Source organism: Oreochromis aureus, linkage group 7, assembly GCF_013358895.1.
Source record: "Oreochromis aureus strain Israel breed Guangdong linkage group 7, ZZ_aureus, whole genome shotgun sequence".
Lineage (NCBI taxonomy): Eukaryota > Metazoa > Chordata > Actinopteri > Cichliformes > Cichlidae > Oreochromis > Oreochromis aureus.
The window spans coordinates 35,093,990-35,113,723 of record NC_052948.1 but is presented as its reverse complement, the minus strand read 5'-3'; the positions used below and the strand labels follow the sequence as shown (position 1 = coordinate 35,113,723).

The 19,734-nt window shown below is 41.2% G+C and overlaps 2 protein-coding genes across 2 annotated transcripts in view; one reads left to right on the top strand and one right to left on the bottom strand.

Moving 5' to 3' along the window:
* Positions 1 to 1,922: 1,922 nt before the first annotated feature.
* Positions 1,923 to 19,734, bottom strand: part of niban2a (niban apoptosis regulator 2a) — a 29,890-nt gene continuing 12,078 nt past the window's right edge. The window contains exons 6-14 of the mRNA XM_031739049.2: positions 11,008 to 11,123; positions 7,603 to 7,707; positions 7,353 to 7,515; positions 6,168 to 6,355; positions 5,887 to 6,042; positions 5,277 to 5,390; positions 4,889 to 4,996; positions 3,871 to 3,982; positions 1,923 to 3,770 (exon numbers count right to left, since the gene is read on the bottom strand). Coding sequence (XP_031594909.1) covers positions 2,884 to 3,770; positions 3,871 to 3,982; positions 4,889 to 4,996; positions 5,277 to 5,390; positions 5,887 to 6,042; positions 6,168 to 6,355; positions 7,353 to 7,515; positions 7,603 to 7,707; positions 11,008 to 11,123 — 1,949 coding nt within the window. The 3' untranslated portion in view covers positions 1,923 to 2,883. The remainder of the gene's footprint in view (positions 3,771 to 3,870; positions 3,983 to 4,888; positions 4,997 to 5,276; positions 5,391 to 5,886; positions 6,043 to 6,167; positions 6,356 to 7,352; positions 7,516 to 7,602; positions 7,708 to 11,007; positions 11,124 to 19,734) is intronic.
* stxbp1a (syntaxin binding protein 1a) overlaps positions 7,723 to 19,734 on the top strand; it is a 64,419-nt gene continuing 52,407 nt past the window's right edge. Inside the window, exon 1 of the mRNA XM_031739053.2 lies at positions 7,723 to 8,997. The gene's annotated coding sequence lies outside the window, so the exon portion shown is untranslated. The remainder of the gene's footprint in view (positions 8,998 to 19,734) is intronic.

The window sequence follows — 19,734 nt, the reverse complement described above, 5'->3', positions numbered from 1 at the left end:
ACTCCGTGAAGCTAACCTGCCCCCTAGCAGGTTTACTTCAACTAACCCTGACCTTCTCCGCCTCTTTGTCGGAAACCTGACTGTAGGAAGTGTCAGACATGGCGTGCCCCTTCCTTGAAGAGCCAGTAGATGTTGAAGCCCAAATTCTCCACAGAGCTCTCCGCTGGGAGAGAGTGATTAGAGCGCGTTTGGACATTTTATCATTTCCTGATGATTTTCTGTGTGAACGTTACAGTTTTTCAGCACAATCCATAATTTATTTGAATAACATCCTCAGGCCTTATATTGCTCATGTGACACATCGCGGACATTCTCTCAGTTCTGTACATATTATTTGTATTGCACTTCGTTTTTTTTTTGCAAACGGGAGCTTTCTGTATAATATTGGTGACGCTGAGCACGTTTCCAAGGCTACCGTCTGTCGGGCAGTCAGGAATGTTACAGTTGCACTGAAACGTCTCCTGTACTTGTTTGTGGTGTTCCCCGGTCATAGACCCACAAGATTTATCAAAGAGGGATTCCACAAAATTGCAGGTATCAGGATGAACAAAACTTAATTCATGATGTGGTGATACTTGAACTACTGTGAGATTATTCTGTTATCATATGTTACCATATATATGTAATCAAAGTAGTTGAATTATGATACTGCTGTAGATCATATTATACCCCTTAATATAGAGTGTGTGATCAGTATGTAGTTTTAGTTTGCATTATACTTCTGACCTAAAAGAGTGTGAAAATCATTAGATCTATTGGATTGACCTGTATTATTCGACACTGTTGAACGTGTTACACTGTTTCTTGACATTGCATACTGCTGAATCATGAAGAGAATGTTGGGTGCAGAAGGCCTTGTTGTTCTGATAGCAGAAGAGACAGACCACATTCCATACCCCCACCTTTACAGAGAGCAGAAAGACAGGGAGCCGAGGTCATAACTTAGGCGCCGTGTGAGAGAAAGAATGCGAATGTTTAGGCTTTTACGACTAGGTGGGGGCCACTAGAGGCTATAAGAAGCTGAGTAACCCGTCACCATTTTGAGACTTGCTGTGACCCTCTGCAGGCAGGTCTCCCCATCATGATGGTTTTTATGCTCAAAAGTGTTGAATTGTATGGAAATAAATGATTGTTGATTGAGCATTTATACACCGAGTATTGTCCTTCCTTCAGCCCAAAGATTAAAAGAATTGGGAGATTTTAACACTACTACTTAGATTTTACATTTATTTTCAGGGTTCCCAGGCGTGATTGGCTGTATAGATGGCACTCACATTCCATTCTGCTGCTTGAAGTGTTCCATTTCCAAAAAGCATTTTTTTATTTTCTTGATCAAATAGGTCTTGTACAGCTGCTTTACAGGGAGCTATTGAAACACAGAAAATAGCATTGACATTCATAGTACATGCCTACTTAGGTTGGTTGTAAATCAGTGCTGAACATCTTACTGAGGAAAGGTTTGTTGGAGAAGTGGCTGGACCCTCTTCCTCTACATTTTTATATTTCATTTTTACTTGCTGCCAGGAACGTTTGGGGCCTGTTGGGTTGCACCTGCGCTCACATCACATCACAAAATAAAATGTATAAAATAAAAAATAAAATGAAATATAATAAAATAACATGTTAAATGGGTGGAAATCCCTAGATCAATTTTTAAATTAACACTCACGCATTGACTCTGTCGGCTATGTATTGCCATGCATGCTCCCTTTCTTTTGCAGCTGAGGCTGTGTTACTTTTTTTCCGCAAAATTTGCATGTTATCGGCATATGCTGCCATCAGAATTTCGGCCTCAAGCGCTGTAAAATACATTGGCCGCGCCTTCTTTCCCTCCGTCTCCATGGTGACTCGCTTAATCTGTGCTCCACTAATCAGGGCTTTATGCGCGTGCTTAACTTGGGGTTAAAGCAACTCCGCGTTGATTGAACTAATTGTTATCAGCCTTTCTGAAACTGAATATTCCGAGTTGGACAGTTCGGGGTTACTCAACGCTGAGTATCATTTTTAACTCTGAGTTTTCTAAACCGGCTTTCTGAAACAGGGCCCTGTTGTCACATAAAACGCAAGCTAAATTTACAGCTTGAGATCACTACAGCAGTGTGTCTGTTAGATGGATGATTTTAAATAAAAGATGTAATATTTGATGCAAGTGATATAATCTATCAATCACTAGAAGCCAAGATTAAAGGTTTTCCTTCTAATAATCAAGCGGGCTTCCTCCAGAGCTGTTGATGGTTCTTCAAGAAACTTCAAGAAGCTTTATTTTTTAAATGTGTTAAAAAAAACCTTTGTTTTAAAGTTACTGTAGATGTATTTACCATTCCCTGCCTATTTGTACTGAAATGCATTGAAACATAAAGGCCATAAAGTAAACAAATTGCACGCTTGCAAAGTAACATTTTACAAAAAAATGGATAAATACAGTTCAGGATGAAGAAGAAAGTATTGCTGTAGCACCCCCTGCTGACCAGATAGAGGCTGAGAACATTAGGCAAGGCTCCGATTACCTGCAGTAAAGTGTAAGTTGTACTTACAAGAGCATTTAATGTTACAGATATTCAAATTATTTCCTGCTATTAAAAAAAAAAACTTTTTATAATTTACCACTGTAATGGACACAGCCTTGGACATGGAGGGTTTATAGAAATTGGATATGACTTTACTGAAACATGCAAAATATATAGAAAGACTACACTCACCAATCACCAAATCTACATGTCAAAAAACTGGAGGACTGGGTTCTGGACTGTGCAATATCAACAGCAACAAAGGAAAGGCATATTTAACCCCTTAAATACAATCCATATTCATTCAGCTTCTCAATATTTATGCAATCCGCCATTCGTCTGCAGGTTTCTCCAGTTTATTTGGAGGAATGTCTTCTTATGATAAAACAACCTCCACTTCTACGGGGTCGACGATCTTTTCCTCTCCATTCAGACCATTTGTGACTGGTCCCTCGCTGGTGGGTGACTGGAAGCCGCTGTCCTCACGTGAGCTGGAGTCTGTAACCAGTGGTGGGGAGGACTCATGATCTGATTCAGCTGCAGAGATCTCGGTAATCTGTTCACTTTCATCTTCCTGCACTGCTATCTCTAGCTTCTCGATGGCGTTCTGGATGGCTGCTTCGTCCTTATCGACTTCCTGCTTCTTGCTCGCTGCCAGCTGCTGGAGGATTGCCTGTGGGGACGTCTTCTCTTGCAGAGACCCCTTTGGAACGGTCTCCACCACAGTGGTGACGTGAGTCACGTCCTCCTTGACCCCATCCTCCACGGTGATGCTGCCAGTGGTCGCCTCTGTTTTGTTGGTGATTTCACTCTGCTCCACCTTGGACACTGGCACCACCACCTCAACCACCGGATTTATCAAGTCCCTGATTTCATTCACGCTATCAGGAGACTTGGGGCCGAGGTCCTCCTCTTTTCCCAACTGGTCCTCCTCATTCTCCAACTGGTCCTCCTCTTTGCTCAGAAACATCTCAGCATCCTCCTCGGGGATCAGCTCCACCCCTGGGACCTCCAGGCAGGATTCATAGGGCAGAGGCACCCCGTCAGGCTGTATCATTGACACCACCTGCTTGCGTCTTCTCCCAAAAACCCTTCCTTCATCTGCACTGCTGACAGAGCCCTCCGGCTCATCACCGCCAAATTTGGTGGCCCAGTCCACCTGGGGGTTTTCCCCAAGCAGGTGCAGGTTGGGGTCGCTGTTGGTCAGAATGATGCTGTCCCTGTAGAGGTTATGTCTCCTCTGCACAGCTGCCTCCTTTACAGCTGGACACAGGGGAAAAAAGGTAAGGCATGTTATTACTGCAGCTATCCATTGACGCCATCATCATGAAAACTGTTTCTAAATCTTGATCTTGGCCCTTACCCATCATTATGTCTTTGGAGACAGACTGCAGCACCACTTCCTCAAACATATTTTCTATCAACAGAAAACGCGAGAAGTCCTCAAAGATTAGCTCCTTGAAACGAGGCAGCTCCTAAGGAAACAGGATTCAAATAAGATCAGGATGTTGTTTATGGCACCAATCCTTTTAGTTGGTCAGCAGGTGAGGCTGAAATCATAACTCTCAAAAATGCTTTTTAAATGCATCCTCAACTCTTTTTTTCCTCATAAAGACGACATTTAACGTGCTCCCTGTACCCTTAATGACGAGTCAGTATTTTATCAGTAAAGACATCTTTTGATGACCATTACAGCAGTTTTTGGGATTCTCCAAAGGTTTGCAGAAGAGGAGATCCCCCTCACTAAGTTCTGATAGATAGACAGTCATTTTGTTCTCTGGGCAAGGCTGAAATATGACTGAAAACTGCTCAGTTCACAAAAAAGCTTCAAACGTTACTCATGGCAAAAATTCCTTTTAGAAACACATCTCCCTACTGAGCAGCCATTTAACTACGCTACCTCTTTTTCCGATGTGATTCAGTGATTGTCGCTAGTTCAAAACCTGTTCTTTAAGTGATTTATGAGAACTAGTCTTCTAGTTTGGAAACCGAACGCTATTGTGAGACAAAAATCAGGACGGATTAATCACTGAATTTCTTTTGGTAGTCATGGGACTGGTTCTAGATTAGACACAAGCATCATATTGATGAAGTCAATAGGATCGGGTAACAGGATGACAACAGGTTTTTTTTTGTTTGTTTTTTTTCCTATGAGCCTATATTTATGCACTTGCAAAAACTGTTTGTTTTGCCTTTTTTCCTCAAATGTACATTTGCTGCTTTGGTGATTCAAATTTTCTACTTTTGCAACCCACTCATATATTGTATGCCGCTTGTGTTTTCTTATTTACAGTTTTTATCCTATAAATCCCATAAATTATATGTAAGCAAGGAAAAGTTTGTAAGACCGTTCATTCACTTTTATTTCAAGTGTTACTCACGGGTGAGCAGGATGGCGCGAGCTGCTGCAGCATGTAGGGGATGATGATCTGCAGCAGAGCCTCCCTGAAGAACTTCTTGCGCACCGAGCTGCTGTCATAGTCATATTTCTGACAGGAAAAACCAGAAACACAAACATAGCTTAAGGACATGAATTACCTTTAGCGATTCAGACCTTTCAACACTTAATTCTGTGCTGCTGTAAAATCCACTCCTCTTTAATTAATTAAGAGTTAATTTGAACTTTGATCGAGTCAAACATCATTAACACAAACAGGTTTTTCCTGGAATATCTAATCTGAAAACTGTGAGCAGCATAAGAATAATTTTAAAAAAATATATGTTTATTTGACCGTCTCCTCTTTTGATCTTTCCATGTGTTTGTTTTACCTTGAGAACTCTGTCCTGGCATCTCTGGGTGATCTTGCACATGTCACTGTCTCCCTGGGCCTCTAAGGACTGGTTAAGCAGCTGTTCAAATGTGTACACTGCATTGTCCATTTGCTGTCAAAATGAAATCATTATAAAAAGGTTAGGTGTGCCATAGCTCAGATTCAAATTGCATATTCTTTTTTTGGCCAGCAGGTGGCAGTAGACAATTCAGCAGAGGTAGTGTGAATGCTGCTGTAGTATAGCTTACTGCGGAGCAGGGAGTGTTGTCAGAGATCCTGACAGGATTGTTATAATGGATTGCATTTATATAGCGCTTTTCTAGGCACCCAAAGCGCTTTACAATTCCACTATTCTCATTCACTCTCACAATCACACACTGGTGGAGGCAAGCTACAGTTGTAGCCACAGCTGCCCTGGGGCAGACTGACAGTGTCTTGCCCAAGGACACAACGACCAGGACAGAGAGAGCAGGGGGATCGAACCGGCAACCTTCCGGTTACAAGATGAGCTTCCCAATCCCCTGAGCCACGGTCGCCCCCGTGGTCGGATTGTGTGATTAAAACTAATATTTCCCATCATATTACAGAGGAGGGTTGTTGCATCTTACCTCCCTCATAAGGATCTGAGCCCTACTGATGAACACAGATGGACTGGAGACGTCGAACCTCTGCTGCAGTCCTTCCAGGTTGAGCTCTTCCACCTTCTCGTAGCAGCTCTGCATTTTCACTGGATGGAAGGCAAGCATTGACAGCCTTTCCATGTTCTGAAAGAAAGAGAGAGAAGAGCAATGTGGTGAGTGCGACTGACCCGAGGAGGGAAAGTTAACAACAAAAGGCTGACTTCTGATTTACGATAACGCAGGTTGCACATGCCTTTTCATTCACTAACCTCTCCCATTTTTTCTTTGCCCCCTCCGTTGAGTGAGTTCTTGCTGATCTCCACCATCTCCCTGAAGAAAACATCCCTGACCTCGGCGAAACCTCGGCTGGTGGGGTCCATCAGCGCCTCCAAAATGGAGTTGATGTAGGGCTGGATGTTGGTCCGCAGGATCTGCTCTGCTTTTGGCAGCACTAGAGCTGCACAACAGAAGCAATAGATGAAGGATGGAAGAAGGGGGAAAAAGTAGTTAGTTACTGAAGCTTGTAAATAAGCAACAGATGCTGATGACAAGAAAAACAAAGGTGTGGCCCCGACTTCAAATGAGCTGTGCTAGAAAGTCACAACAATATCAGAAATATTATTTGGTCGTTGAAGTGGTTGGTATGCATGAGGTGACATTTAAGTCACCACATTTAAGTAAACACACACTAATGCTGCTTCCATGGAAGGGCCACACCTTTTGTTTTTATTGGTTTTTTACCCAGTGTGACGCAATGCGACTGCAGATGCTAAAAAATATAAATATAAAAATAAATCATAGCTACAGTTACACCTGATGAAGCCATGCATAAGCCTCACATACATTAAATAACCCTTTGTTATTTTGCTCAGTTGATTTACAAAGTCAGAAATGGCCTTTGCAGTGCTGGTGAAGGAATGCAGTTCTTCCACTTGAGCTCAGTGGGAAATAGTACACATGAAGGAAACAACCAGCCTGCGCCAAAGACCGGGTACTCTGCTGCTTTAGAGCTCAGCACGCCAAACAATATGTGAGTTACAGTGGGCAAAACAAGCTGTGACGACAATGTGCAAACGCCAGAAGAAGTGGAAAACGCCTGCTAAGGAGGGAGGTTTAGTTACAGAGGAAATGGACCTGTTACTAAATGTCCAAAAAGGGTTTTCAGAATTTTGAGCATGCGGTGATCAGACTAATCACTCCTCTCTGCCAAAACCCCTGATTCAGAGAATCCACAGCTACATGTCACTGAGTCAAATAGTGGGGCGAACAATAGAGCACACATCTGAGATCAAGGGGGTTATGTTTGAAGTCACAGCGAGTACCGAGTGAACCATTTCCAACAGCATGCTGCATACACACGAGTGAGGATGTAAACTGAGGCAGTGTACGGAAATCTAGCTGGGGTACTTTTTATGCCTGTGACAGCTGAAACTGGAATATCTTCTTGCTGATACCTCGGAGCTTGCTGCTGACATGTTCTTTAGACGTGATGAGCTGGTCCATGTCGGTTCGCAGCCTGGCGTCTAGTGGGCCTCTCTGGGCCTCGCAGGCTTCAACTAGAGCTTCGTACTGCCCGGTGGTCTGAAACAACACCTGCTTGTACACGGCATCCGATATCTGGAGGAGTTCAAGAGCATAAATGGTTTGCACTGGTTGACTTGTGTGTTTTTTACAAGTTTACTGTACAGATTGACAGAAACTCACCAGCATCCAGTTCTTCTGCCTCTGCTGCATCTTCCCCTTCAGGCGAGGGACAATCATGTTTCTTATGTCAGGGTGGAGGCTCTCCATCACCAGATTAGCCAAAATCTGCGCACACGCAACACGTAGAATAAATGCTTTTACATTTATAATTAGATTGACTTGCAAAAATTTCATACGATGAGTCATGAAATCATCTGCCTGTCCACAGCTAACAGGATGATATAGTTACTATATGTTTTTTTTTAAACTGTCCTCGAGCTAAAGAAAAACAAAAAATAGAGCCTAAAAAAAAGCTCCTCTTTCCTGTATGGCTACATGAACACAGTGGGACACTGGGAGGCAGGAAGGCTGCTTTTACTGGCACTGCCCTCACAACTGACAAACACTCATGAAGCTCGGATCCTCCATGATGCTTTAACTAAGCTAAACTAAATATTTGGCGATGGCTATGTTGCTGGGTAATGAACAGCCAGACAAAAGCAGCATAGATTTTCTACACAGCGGGCTTTACAAATAACAGATATGTTGTAGCCCGAAATCCAGCAGCGTTTTTCTTCTGTAGTATATTTGCTCTATTGATTGCTGATATGTTATCCTTCACTGTATAACTTGACTTTAAATTTACAAGGCCATAAAAGCCGACCCTATTCAACCTCAAACGGGCTCACTGATATCAAGATTAAAATGAAAGAAGTTATCCTCTTAATACAGCAAGCATTAATGGAAAGTAAAGGTCTTTGCTTTTTCTGTCGCAATAACGGTTCAAACTGTTAACTGTTACTTCAACTGCTGTTCTGTCTGCATCTTTGGTTAAAATGTGGGATGAAAATGCAGTGCCGTCACATATAATGTGCAACACCAGGTCAGATGTAGCCCGAATTTCATAAACCAGAGCGAGATGAGGCAGTCAGAGTCAAAATTACAAGTACAAGCTACATTTAGACCAAACATTTGATGTTATTTGGGGAGTTATTCCATGTTTGTCTCTATATTTACTGTAGTAAGTTAAAATTGGATATTTTTAAAGGGATGGTGCCAAAAACTAGCACTAGCACACTGCCAGAGAAATATTTGAAATACAGTACAAATAAAAACCCTCATAGCTAGCCTAGACATATACCTGCAATTAGTTACCATGGTAACTCTGGGCCTTTTGTGAAAGGCCTTGAATTTAAACCACTAAAGCCCCGCCCCTTTGATTTGATCCTTCATGCTAATCTGCTGTTGCTAACGTAGCATTTCATTGAGAAGTTAATCCACCAGCAATATGATGTTGCTGGAGGCCTGTTCTGTGGGAGAACTGGTTTGATGTTCTGGCTGTATCACCAGTGGAGTTTGAACGACACCTGGAGGGGTTTTTTTAGGCTCTCTGTGCCTCCATGTGAGTTAAACAAGGTCAGTAAATGTTTGCTTGCGAACTGTATTCATTGCCTCTGTTTGCGTTTGTAGGTCTGCAAGTAAACCATAAAGCTAACAGACTTTTTTTTTTTTAAACACAGCACACACCACTAATAACAATGACAATTGCTCAGTTATGTTCAACTTCTATTTCCCCAGTGAGCCTGTTTCATGCTTTATGGCTTGTTGATGGGTTTCTGTTAATGCCGCTTCCAGCTACCCGTGTGCTGCATTCACTCCTTGTTGTTTTCAACCAGCCCATTTAGCATCGGTGCTTGGCTTTTATTATTGGAAGGTTAATCATAACCACAGAAGTACTGATGAGTGTTTGCTGCATAATTTCTCTTATAATGTAAAAAGCCAAACTATATAATAGGAATCAGAAAAATGATTGACTGCATCTCAATAAATACCCCGGAGACATAACCCTGCCATCTGTTTCAATTAAGAAAACATTTGAGCCCATACAAAGGATTCCTTTGTATTACCCATGGTACTCCATCTGTACTTGGAAATTAGGCCTAAACACATTGAACTTTACATAATGGAACAAAGAGGAAATTTTACCTGGAGGCACTGACTGTGTTAAAAGTTTTTTTTCAGAATTATTTTACAGTTGGTTTTTGTAGCAAAGGATTAAAATCGTTGCATAAACTGGCTGTATTTCTCTCTTAATTCCCTATAGATGTTTATCCAAAGTGTTTGTAGCATTACGTGCATGAGCCTTAATGCCAGCGTCTCTGTTAGACTGAAATAAAAGGAACATTTGGCCCCTTAAAAGTAGAAAAGCCCAACCTACATCGATATCACATTTCTATTCAGTGTCCATGTGGCATGGAGTAAACACTGTAATGTTCAGGAAAACTAAATATTAAACTGACATTCAAACTGAAAGTGTTTATAGCTAAAAGGTGGGTGCCATAAACACAGGGCTGTACTCTGCTCTGGCAAAGACTGAGACAGGGTCCTTGTAATTGCTGGTATGTGGGTTGGGGTGTTGTTGGCCTCTTTGAAGGATTTGTGTAGGTGCATTCTTGCTCTCTGGTGTGAGGAGAGGGTGTGTGTTTCATTCGTCATCGTGGCCTCTCAACAGCTTCACCTATAGTCCTGACCCGCACTACTCGCAGAGAAAGATTAATTGCTCCTGAAAATGTCTTTTAACCATAACCTGTCTTGTTATTTTGAGTTGGTGTCAGAGCAGCCGCACAGAAAGAAATTAAGGTGTGGCCCCGGAAGACAGTTCCCTGACAGAATCTGCGAGCAGAGTTAAACTTCCTGAAATGAGGCGCTTATCATTCATTCTTTGTGACCCGACTGGAGTTTGTTTACATGTATTTATGTTAATTTGACATCCGCAAGTAACGTCAGCCACTGGTAAAGGGCTTAGATACCCAGGTTGTGGCATTATGTAGTGTACAAAAAGTTTATGATTACGGGTCAGCGTTTTCAGCAGTTAGTTTCTGTGTTGCCTGACTTGACAAAAGCAATTTTAACAGAAATGATTTAAAAAATAAACCCCACTTATCAAAACACCTGATTTTTTTGGGCCAAATAAAACTGTGGGAAAATGTCTGACTTGGACAAGTCAGTCAGGTACATTGACTGCTGCCCAACTGCATTTTGTGACTCATTCAGCATTTTCAATCCATTTAAGAGAAGGATGCCCACGATCCACTTCCTAGTGATTAAGCAGTTAGCCTGAGGCCTAAATATTTCCCTACTGCTAGTTACTTTTGTGCCAGTCTTCCACATCCTCTCCAAAAACAGTCTTATAGGCTTCTTGGACTGCCAGTAGTCCTTGTTCTGTTTCCCAGCACATTAACCAGTTCTCTGTGTGTTGAAGGTTCTGGTCAGAGTGGTACCGCAGCTCAAAGCGACTCTCCAGAGCAGAACAAGGACTTTAGTCTATCTGCTCACACTATTTACTGTCACAAAGTATATAAAATATCTATTCCTCATTGTAGGTGCTGTGGAAATGTGTGGTATTGTGACTTATTTGTGATTAACCTGTGGTGGTGTTCCACACATCATATCCCAGGTCCCATATTGTCCTCGGGCTTGTCTGTGGAGTCTCACAGCGTCGGTGAATGCCGGCGTTTTAACAGTGCAGTTCTCCGGCAGACCTGTCGGGGGCAGGGACGAAATGGGCAAAAGTTGAGAAACAAGATATCATCCTTTCTCTATTCATGAGAATACTCAGTAGACTGAAAAGTGTCTTAGTAATTGGGTGCTGGATGATGTCTTTGTTGTGCAGAATAAAGGGTGTGGTGCTGCTTTATCGCAACAGTTTCTGCAACACCAACAAAAACCGTTTCCATCACATCTGAGTCACTCTGTGGGACAGTCTGGGAGTCTAATTTTGGTCAGCGGTATATTCAGTCACAGTTCCTGGAGTGTGTCATCTCTCAAAACAGGAAGTAGCTGGTTTGTTGAAGGACAGATTCATATGGTTGCTGTGGTTACAGCCCCTCGGAGTTGACAGGACAATAGAAACGGCTCAGAAAGCACTCGGCCACATGCGTGCATTTTTTAGGAAGTTTGTTCTTATCGTGTAGCTGGTGTGATGAAAATACACCCGGAGCTTAAGTCAAGCGTGGCTTCTCTCACTTTTTGTCAAGGTCGGAGCATAAAAGGACTGAGTGCGGAAAGTCATGCATCCCACACAACAGTTTAAACAGGTGTGTGGAATAAAACATCCCTGTAATTAGCAGCTTGTTATTCAGAGCAGTTCTCCCTTTCAATAAAAGTGACCAATGTTTCAGTTGTGTTTTCTCTGTTGCCAACAAGAAAGAAGCAGTCCTTTGTAATTAAGGAAGTGATTTACTGTTTTTTTTGTTTTGTTTTGTTTTTTCAACTAGGCTTTCATTAAAATTACATATTGTAAATTTGTACCTTTAAAAATACTTTCAAAATGTCACAGGATGTTTCATTAAAACAGAATGTGAAGAAACAACTGCTGTAATTTTGTCACAAACACCTATGTTGACAAGATATCGGCTAAAGTTGTGCTAGAGCTCAGCTGTACTTTCACCCAACACCACTTTGTACTACAACATGGTGCAGAAAATCAATGTGGCCTTGAGCCCAAACACAACTTTTATTTCCAGAATATCCAAAGCCTGCTGTCTGCTGCTTCTGCATCATCAGTGGAGCCAAGGGCCAAGGTGTGGTGGGTTGAGCTGACCCCATTCCTGCAAGGTCGTGTTTCCTGACTCAGAACATGTAAACACTTTTACTTGATTGAGCCAAGATTGGAAAAAAATACATTTTAAAAAAGTATAATTTGTTGCTTTTTTTATTTTTTATTTTTAAATATTTAAACATCATCAAAGTCTGGTACTATCATTTATGACAAAATCAACTAGTATTTACCATATTATTTGAAATAGATATACTACAATTATATAGAATTTTCAAATAAAATGATAAACCCTAAATGCTCCAAGAATTTTTAAAAACTATGCATGTACTAACTGTATAAAATATCTGTGCTGATATTTTATGTTTTTTCACCTTTTGTATCAAAGAAACTAAAAAAACTATATATATAGGATTTTAAAGTCTATCAGGTTTCATCTCATTCATCGTTTAGCCTGCACAAACTTGGTGGTGTACAGTAAAGGCCGTGTTGTTTGCTGATACCAGTGTTCAGCTTAAGGGAAAGATCAGCTGAATAAACATTATTTTAGTAGAAAAAAAATACAAGAATTTCCTCATGCTTACATGCTGACCTTCGTGTCAGTAGAATTTATACCAGTAATGTTTATGATTGCAGGTTGTGCCAACTCAGCCATTACAACCATTAATATATTAAAAATCAGGTGAAGTCTTTACTGTATTACTGTGTAACATTGTCAAGACCTGTCTGTGTACTCGAGCCTGTCAAAACATCTTTCCCAGTGTTTATTCCTACTGTTTCCGTGACGCTGACTTGTCTTGAAGTGTCAGTAATGAGGTAACCGAAGTAGCAAAGTGTACTGTTCTACAAATGGATGAATGGTTTGTTAGCCCAAGCATTCCTGAGTAGTGAACTGCTGTCTGTGAAGTCTACAGTGCACAAGGCCCACCATCCCCATGTGAGTGTTTCTTCTGTGGCTGACTCAGACGAGGTTGACAAAGACAGGAAGTTACCAAGAAGGAGTGAGGAGGGGGAGGGGCAGAGCCAGACAGGAAGCATTCAGCTAACAAATTCTGATGAAAACTGAGGGCTGGGGGTGCTGGTTTGTTTTGGCACATGTTTTAATGAGAAGTCATTGGGCACTGAAGCTAGAAGCACAATGGTGGCACTAAGTTAAGATGGCTGCCATGCTGACAGGTGGCAAGCCGTCAATAGGATGTGAAATGCAATGAAACGCTGTTTTATGGTTTACCAGACAGCTGATAACTGTCGCCGTGTGGAAAAATACAATTTTTGCTGTTTTCAAGAAAGTGGTTGATTCAGTGATAAACAAAAGGTTTCTTTTAACTGGACAGAATAACCTCAAATGTAAAGTAATTGCCATTGAGCAGTAGGACACATGTTAGGCTGGCGTTTGAGCTATAAATGAACAGCCCTTACTCGCCTTCATTACACTCTCAACCCATTGCCGCCAAAAGACCTTCAACATCAACACAACAGACAATGTTGTCATTCATTTAAAAGAATAGAATAAAATCCTTCTCATAAAGGCCATCCAAATTGTCCATGCAAAGACAATTTGGATCACTCAGTCACTTCCAGCTGCTGAGCGAATAGCTTTGGGAGGGAGATGGGCTACTAGAATACTGATCTTCAAAGTCAATCAGACTAAGCTGGTAAATATGGGAGGTGTTATTTCATCTGAATGCGGCACAGGTCTCAAGTTAGAGTAACTGATAGATGATTTAGTTTTGTAACTGTATCCAGAGATATTGACTAAACAGAAGTAGCAGTCATCAAAGTGATTCAGTGACTCCCTCCGAAACCCAAGCGCCTCCTCTTTTTCCCGAGTCGATGCTTGGAGTTTTTCGACACTCGCCCAGCAAACTCAATGACGTGCCCGTCGCTTGTCTTGTCACAATTTCATACCAAAATAAGTAAAAATATTCCTTTCTCACAAAATCAGTAAAGTTTTGTGGTTATTTAGATGCGAAAAAGCATTCACAGATATAGCAAAAAATATCTGGATCATGTTTACAATTGCAAAAAATATGATGTGAAAGGGCAAAATGGATATTTTTCAAATCAGCAACCCTAAATTAGTAAAAAGAATGCTAGATTTTATACAGCAACTGTAATCAAACCCATAAAATGATAATGTAGCGATAATAACTAGCCACTTGGCCTTTTAAAGCTCATTGATTATCCACTGAGAGGGTTCAGGGGTCGATGAAATGTAGGGCCCTTCTGTGTGGAGTGCATGTACATGTGTGGGTTTTTCCCCACGAGCTCCAGTTTTTCCCACAGTTGAAAACAGACTAGGTTCATTCTGCTGATCTGATCCCAGGCCATGCTTGTAGCAGTAACTCTTAATGTCAAACATTTTTACATCACAGTTAAATGAAGGTAATAACAACAAATGGCGTTCATGATCCAGAGATTAAGTAGGGTTTTTTTTTTTTTTTTTTTTTTCCTTTCACATTTCAGTTTTTCTTCTACAACCAGTATGCTGTTGAAAGATAAAGCTGCATTCCCTTCTGGGTGATGGTTAGATAAGCGCGCACAGGTGTTTATTATGCTGCACCTGATATTTAACTGTCCCCTAGTTCAGCTTAGAATAACTCTTCAAAAGCATAAGACACACAACTTGTGATTACTCAGTCATCAACCGGGTGACATCATACCCGCTTGTGCTTTTTTTTTTTCCTTTTTTTTTTTAAAGGTACATGTGTGTTTTGTTTAAATCAAGAGTAACTAACTACCAAAAGAATGACTGACAGAGCTACGATTGCTTTAACTTTGCTAAAAGTGTTTATGTATTGCGTCGAAGAGATATTAGGTGAAGTTGAAACAGGCTGTACTTTTGTGTAATACTGATCTGTACCACCAGATGGTGTAGTGAGTCAGGGTAACCTTTATTTAACCAGCATATATCTACAACTATGCCCTGGCCAAAGACCAAGCTCCTTGAGGAAAATGGGGGTAGCTCAAAGAAATGCCACTTAAATAGCAGCACAGAGCTGAGAACATTTCAACCCACCCATGTGTGAAACGCTGCCCCTGCTGGTGAAAGTTTTACCTAAATTCTGTAGGTGGTAAATGCAAAATGTACCTCATTAATTATGTTTAAAAACTTGTCCCAATGTTCACTTATATGAGGCACGTTGTCACAAAACTGGTAGAAACCAATAATAAAATGTCTCCCTCACTGGGACCATTGGAGGAGCTACATCTCAATACAGTCCCTAATGTTACTGTATCACAGATCATTAGCTATTTCAGTACATCCTACACACAGTCTTATCTGCCCTACCTCACAGCAAGAAATCTGAAATATGTCTGAGTCATGATGTCGTTATTTTTAGATCATTCAATGAGCTTATGCGAATGTGAGGTGTCTGTCATCAGTCTGTCCTTCCAGAATTCACAAGAATCACCACTCCTCAAGAGCAATGGTAAGGTTATAGTAAAATTAGATTCATTTGTTCTGGACATGACTGACTGTGAACCTCGTTGACTTCTCAGTGATTCTAATTTCAAACTATTTTAATTTGTTTGTACAGCCAACTGATGGCAGCAAAACTTGTAACATTCTTTCTGTTCTTCACACATTACAGGAAATTAAACTGCAAATTAACTGCGATAGATCATGAACTGGATGAGCTAATACATCCCTGACGTTCTGGTCAACTCCTCTTAGCCTGCTAACAGTAATGAGAACACACCCCATCCAGGATGAGCAGCTAAACGAATGCTTACCAGATGAAGTTAAAGAATAGATGGCAGGTTTTTTGCACCCTTAAGTATTATTCTTAATATTTAAAGGCATGCACTGGGACCACATCACCAGTGTGATTTGCTTGAAAAGTGAATTTGCTGCATTCCCAGTTTGATGCCCTTTTAAAGAGAAATGTCCTGTTGGTGCCAAGAGAAAGAAGAAATATCTGCCAGGCCAGTAAACCGCTACACATTCGCCATGTGTCTGAACCAAGCTAGATCAAGGAGCAGATTAGAGTTTCTCTGCACTTTGTGTCTGTGTGTGTGTACTGTGTATAAATAGCACATGTGGCAGCACTTACCACGGCCTTTTTATTTAAGGCATTTCCCCTCCCTGCCTTTCTCACCACGCTCTGGTTGATGGGACTGCAGCAGAAGCCAGGAGATGAGTTCCCAGGCCTTCATCTTGACAAATGTCTCTTTTTTTTTATTTATTCGACATGTCAAAAATGATCTGAGACTTCATCTTCAGACCACCTGCCTTCAGAATAAAGCGGTTTTCCAACATTTCCTTTCTTTCTTTGAGTCAAAGTGCTGCTGCTGCTGCTGCTTCCACTGACATGCATGAGTAGGATTGCCCCATATGGTGCAGACCCGTGGAACCAGCCAAACCCACAGTACAGTAAACACTCGCTGAAACTTACCATCAGCTACAGACTTCACAACTATGACTGAATAGGTCCTAACATGCCATTTTAAACTCCTGAGGCCAGCAACAGTGAATGCAGGAGGCCTTGCGTTTGTTCTTTTTGCATGTTGGCACAGCATGATGTACGGTAACAGTGCCATGTAATCCATTATGTCTCTATTTTGAACTACATTGCATGCAGAGAAGGGCAATGCTCTGCTACTAGAGTTATAAACCTGGATTTATTGTTCTCTGAATTTTCCCATTGTAGGTCTGTTCTTGTTCAGTTAATTAGTCTGTGGTCTGTGGATCAGAGCAGAGGATGGCTGACTGGTTTTGGAGGCTGTGGGTGTGGAGAGTTGGCCACGATTGATGGTTCCCTAGCGGGAAGCTTGAAGCAGGCTTTGACTATATGACTGTGATTCCCTGCAGCATGGACAGCTTTCTGCAGGTCAAACAGCGAAAAACTAAACCAATTTGGGGATGTAATAATAATTTGAATTATCAGGAAATATCTTGATTTGCATTAAAATCATTGAGATGCAAAAAAAAATGTAAAATTATAAACCGAGACCAATGGTGATGAGGTCAAAGTGCTTTTAGTTGCTTCTAACTAGTGTAGTAAAAATAAAAGCTGCAATTCTGGATTTACACAGATAGTCTACCAGGTCCACTTTCAGTCATTACTGCATTTTACTCTCTATGAGGATAACTACAGTGGAGTGGGGGCAGGGACAGTTTTTTCCTGAAACTCGAGCACCCAGACTGTGGTTGCACACTACATTTGAGCGCATGACGTAACACCTTAAAATGGACCTCTCATGCTCATTTCCATCCCTGTATTTTTATTCTTATACTCTTTTGAAGTAAAGATTTAATTGACCCTTTCCTCACTTTTCTACACCCTAACTTCCTGTCCTTTTTTCCTTATCACAGATTGCTTTTTGTATTCCTTTATCACTTAACTGAAATCTTGGCTTAGTTTCCTTTCCAGAAAAGCCAATATTCTCTCTTTAAGTGTGTCTTTAAAATAAATCTTTAAGTCCTGAGGTTTTAGTTTTATGCATTGTATCCGGATGTCAATGATGCCGCCAAATTTCAACCTCATCTTATTGGCTGCCCCTCATACAAAGAAGGTTTAAACAACAGCTAGGTGGCGATGCCGCAGTGTGCCTTTGTTCCATGTTTAGCATCAGCCTCCACCATCGTTAAAAGTACAGATGTATGACAGAAAATCAGGAACACAATTACATGGTATGGGTCCCGTTTAACTTTGCAACTCTGTGATTTTAAATGAATGAATGAATTAATGAACTGACATCGTGCCTGAAAGCATGCCCAACTGCTGATTTCTTATAGTGATTGCTCAATTATAAGGCTGAATTGCCACATCCCATCTCGGTAGCAGAACTGGTGTGTAAAATGTGTCAAAGTGACTCATGTGTAGTCACTTTAACATAGACCAGCTTTTGGTTTCATCCATGAACACATTACATCACTAGCCTCTCTGAAACTGTGAGAACATCCAGCTGCTGTAGGTCCATTTCTCAGCAGCATAGTAGTATAATACTGAGCTTAAAATGCTGACCAATGACATGTGATGATGTCACCTGTTAGAAGAGCTGATTAGCAGGGCGCTTTGCAAATCATCCTGTTAAGGTGATGCAAAACAGTACCCAATTGTTTTATAGGAGAATTGTTAGGGCTAAAGCAGCAAGAACTTTAGTGCATTCAAATATGCCTTTGGTGTGTCAGCGTGAGCATTTTAACTTGTGGTTTCCGCTTATCAAAGCCAGCTGAATGGTGTCTGTGTTCCGTTAAGGACAGCTTTGCATGTAGCATCTATGCTGATACCATTTTATCCTCTGTACCATGACTAATACGGTCTGTTTAATGTGTAATTGCCTAAATCAGTCATAATTCTAAACTTGAGTGCATACATGTTAACTCTGCCTTCAAATATGTCAGAGAGACATTTAACTACTGTCTATTTGTGTGACTGAATGAGAATACTAAGAACTAAAAGGGCAAAGGTCAAGTCAGAAAACCATATATCCTTCTTCCCAAGAAGAGTCTTTTATGCGTTCTGGTTTTCCTCAGAGCACTGAAGTGAAGCAGGCTGTGTGCACAAAGCAGAAAAAAACATGAATGCAAGTTCACACACCCAAAGAGCAGCGAGGTTACCTTTAACAGCCACGGGGACCCTGTGCTGCTTACAACATATTCGCTAAGCCCAACCTCAGAGTTGGAATGCGCGGCAAAGACTCTGACACTTACTGAGCATGCCCAGGCAGGCAGTGTTTGGGAGTAACAGGTGAGTTGGTCAAAAAAGTCAGTTGCTGGCATCTAATTTCTTCTTTTGGAACAAAAGGTACAGAGAAACTATCACACGGTGGATGTATTTAAATGAATACAAATGAAAACAGCTGTGAGCATCATACTGTGTTGTTAAACAGAACACTTGAATTCATGCAACATGGTTGGCTGGCAAAATGGTTGGCTCTTCTGCCAAGCCTGAAAAAAACTGAATCAGGTTGAGCAACTTTGTCAGCCCGGTGATGATCTTGGCGCCATTTATTTATTATTTTAAATTCTGTGTACAAAGTTTAGTTGCATTAATTGTGACGCAGAACTGTTTAAGTTGCATTGGATACAGCTGTACAAATTATACACACGGGTGATTGGCATTTTTCTGTAAGTGCTGACTGATTTGATGCAGGTGACTTGATTATTACAGTGACACCTAATGTGATCAATGCACTTACTTACTTAAAACACAAGTGGGGATAACTTAACCGCATGCTCTGCCAACCGAGAGGATCCAAACAAGCTAGATGGCTTTCAGTGCAGCAGCAAATTGTTCAAGTTTGTATTTTTCTTTTTTTTTAATCTCAAGTGAGGCACGCTGAATGTGGGACTGCATCCACGTGCAGTCATACCACAGAAACGGGTGCCCGTGTTCCTCCTGCCAATCAGAGCTCGACTTTCCAGCCAACGTGCAAATTAGCTATTGGAAGAAGGCGGGTCATTTATATCACGGTGCTTCTAAAATGTAAATCTCAAAATGGTCCTGGAAAGCCAAGTGTTGCAACACACATGCATGCACACACCCACAAAAATGTATTACACTGTTGTTTGCACATCCTCCAGGATGTCTCTCTTCTGTCTTAATAACAATGACACATGAGTCACACCTTTACAAGAAAGAAAC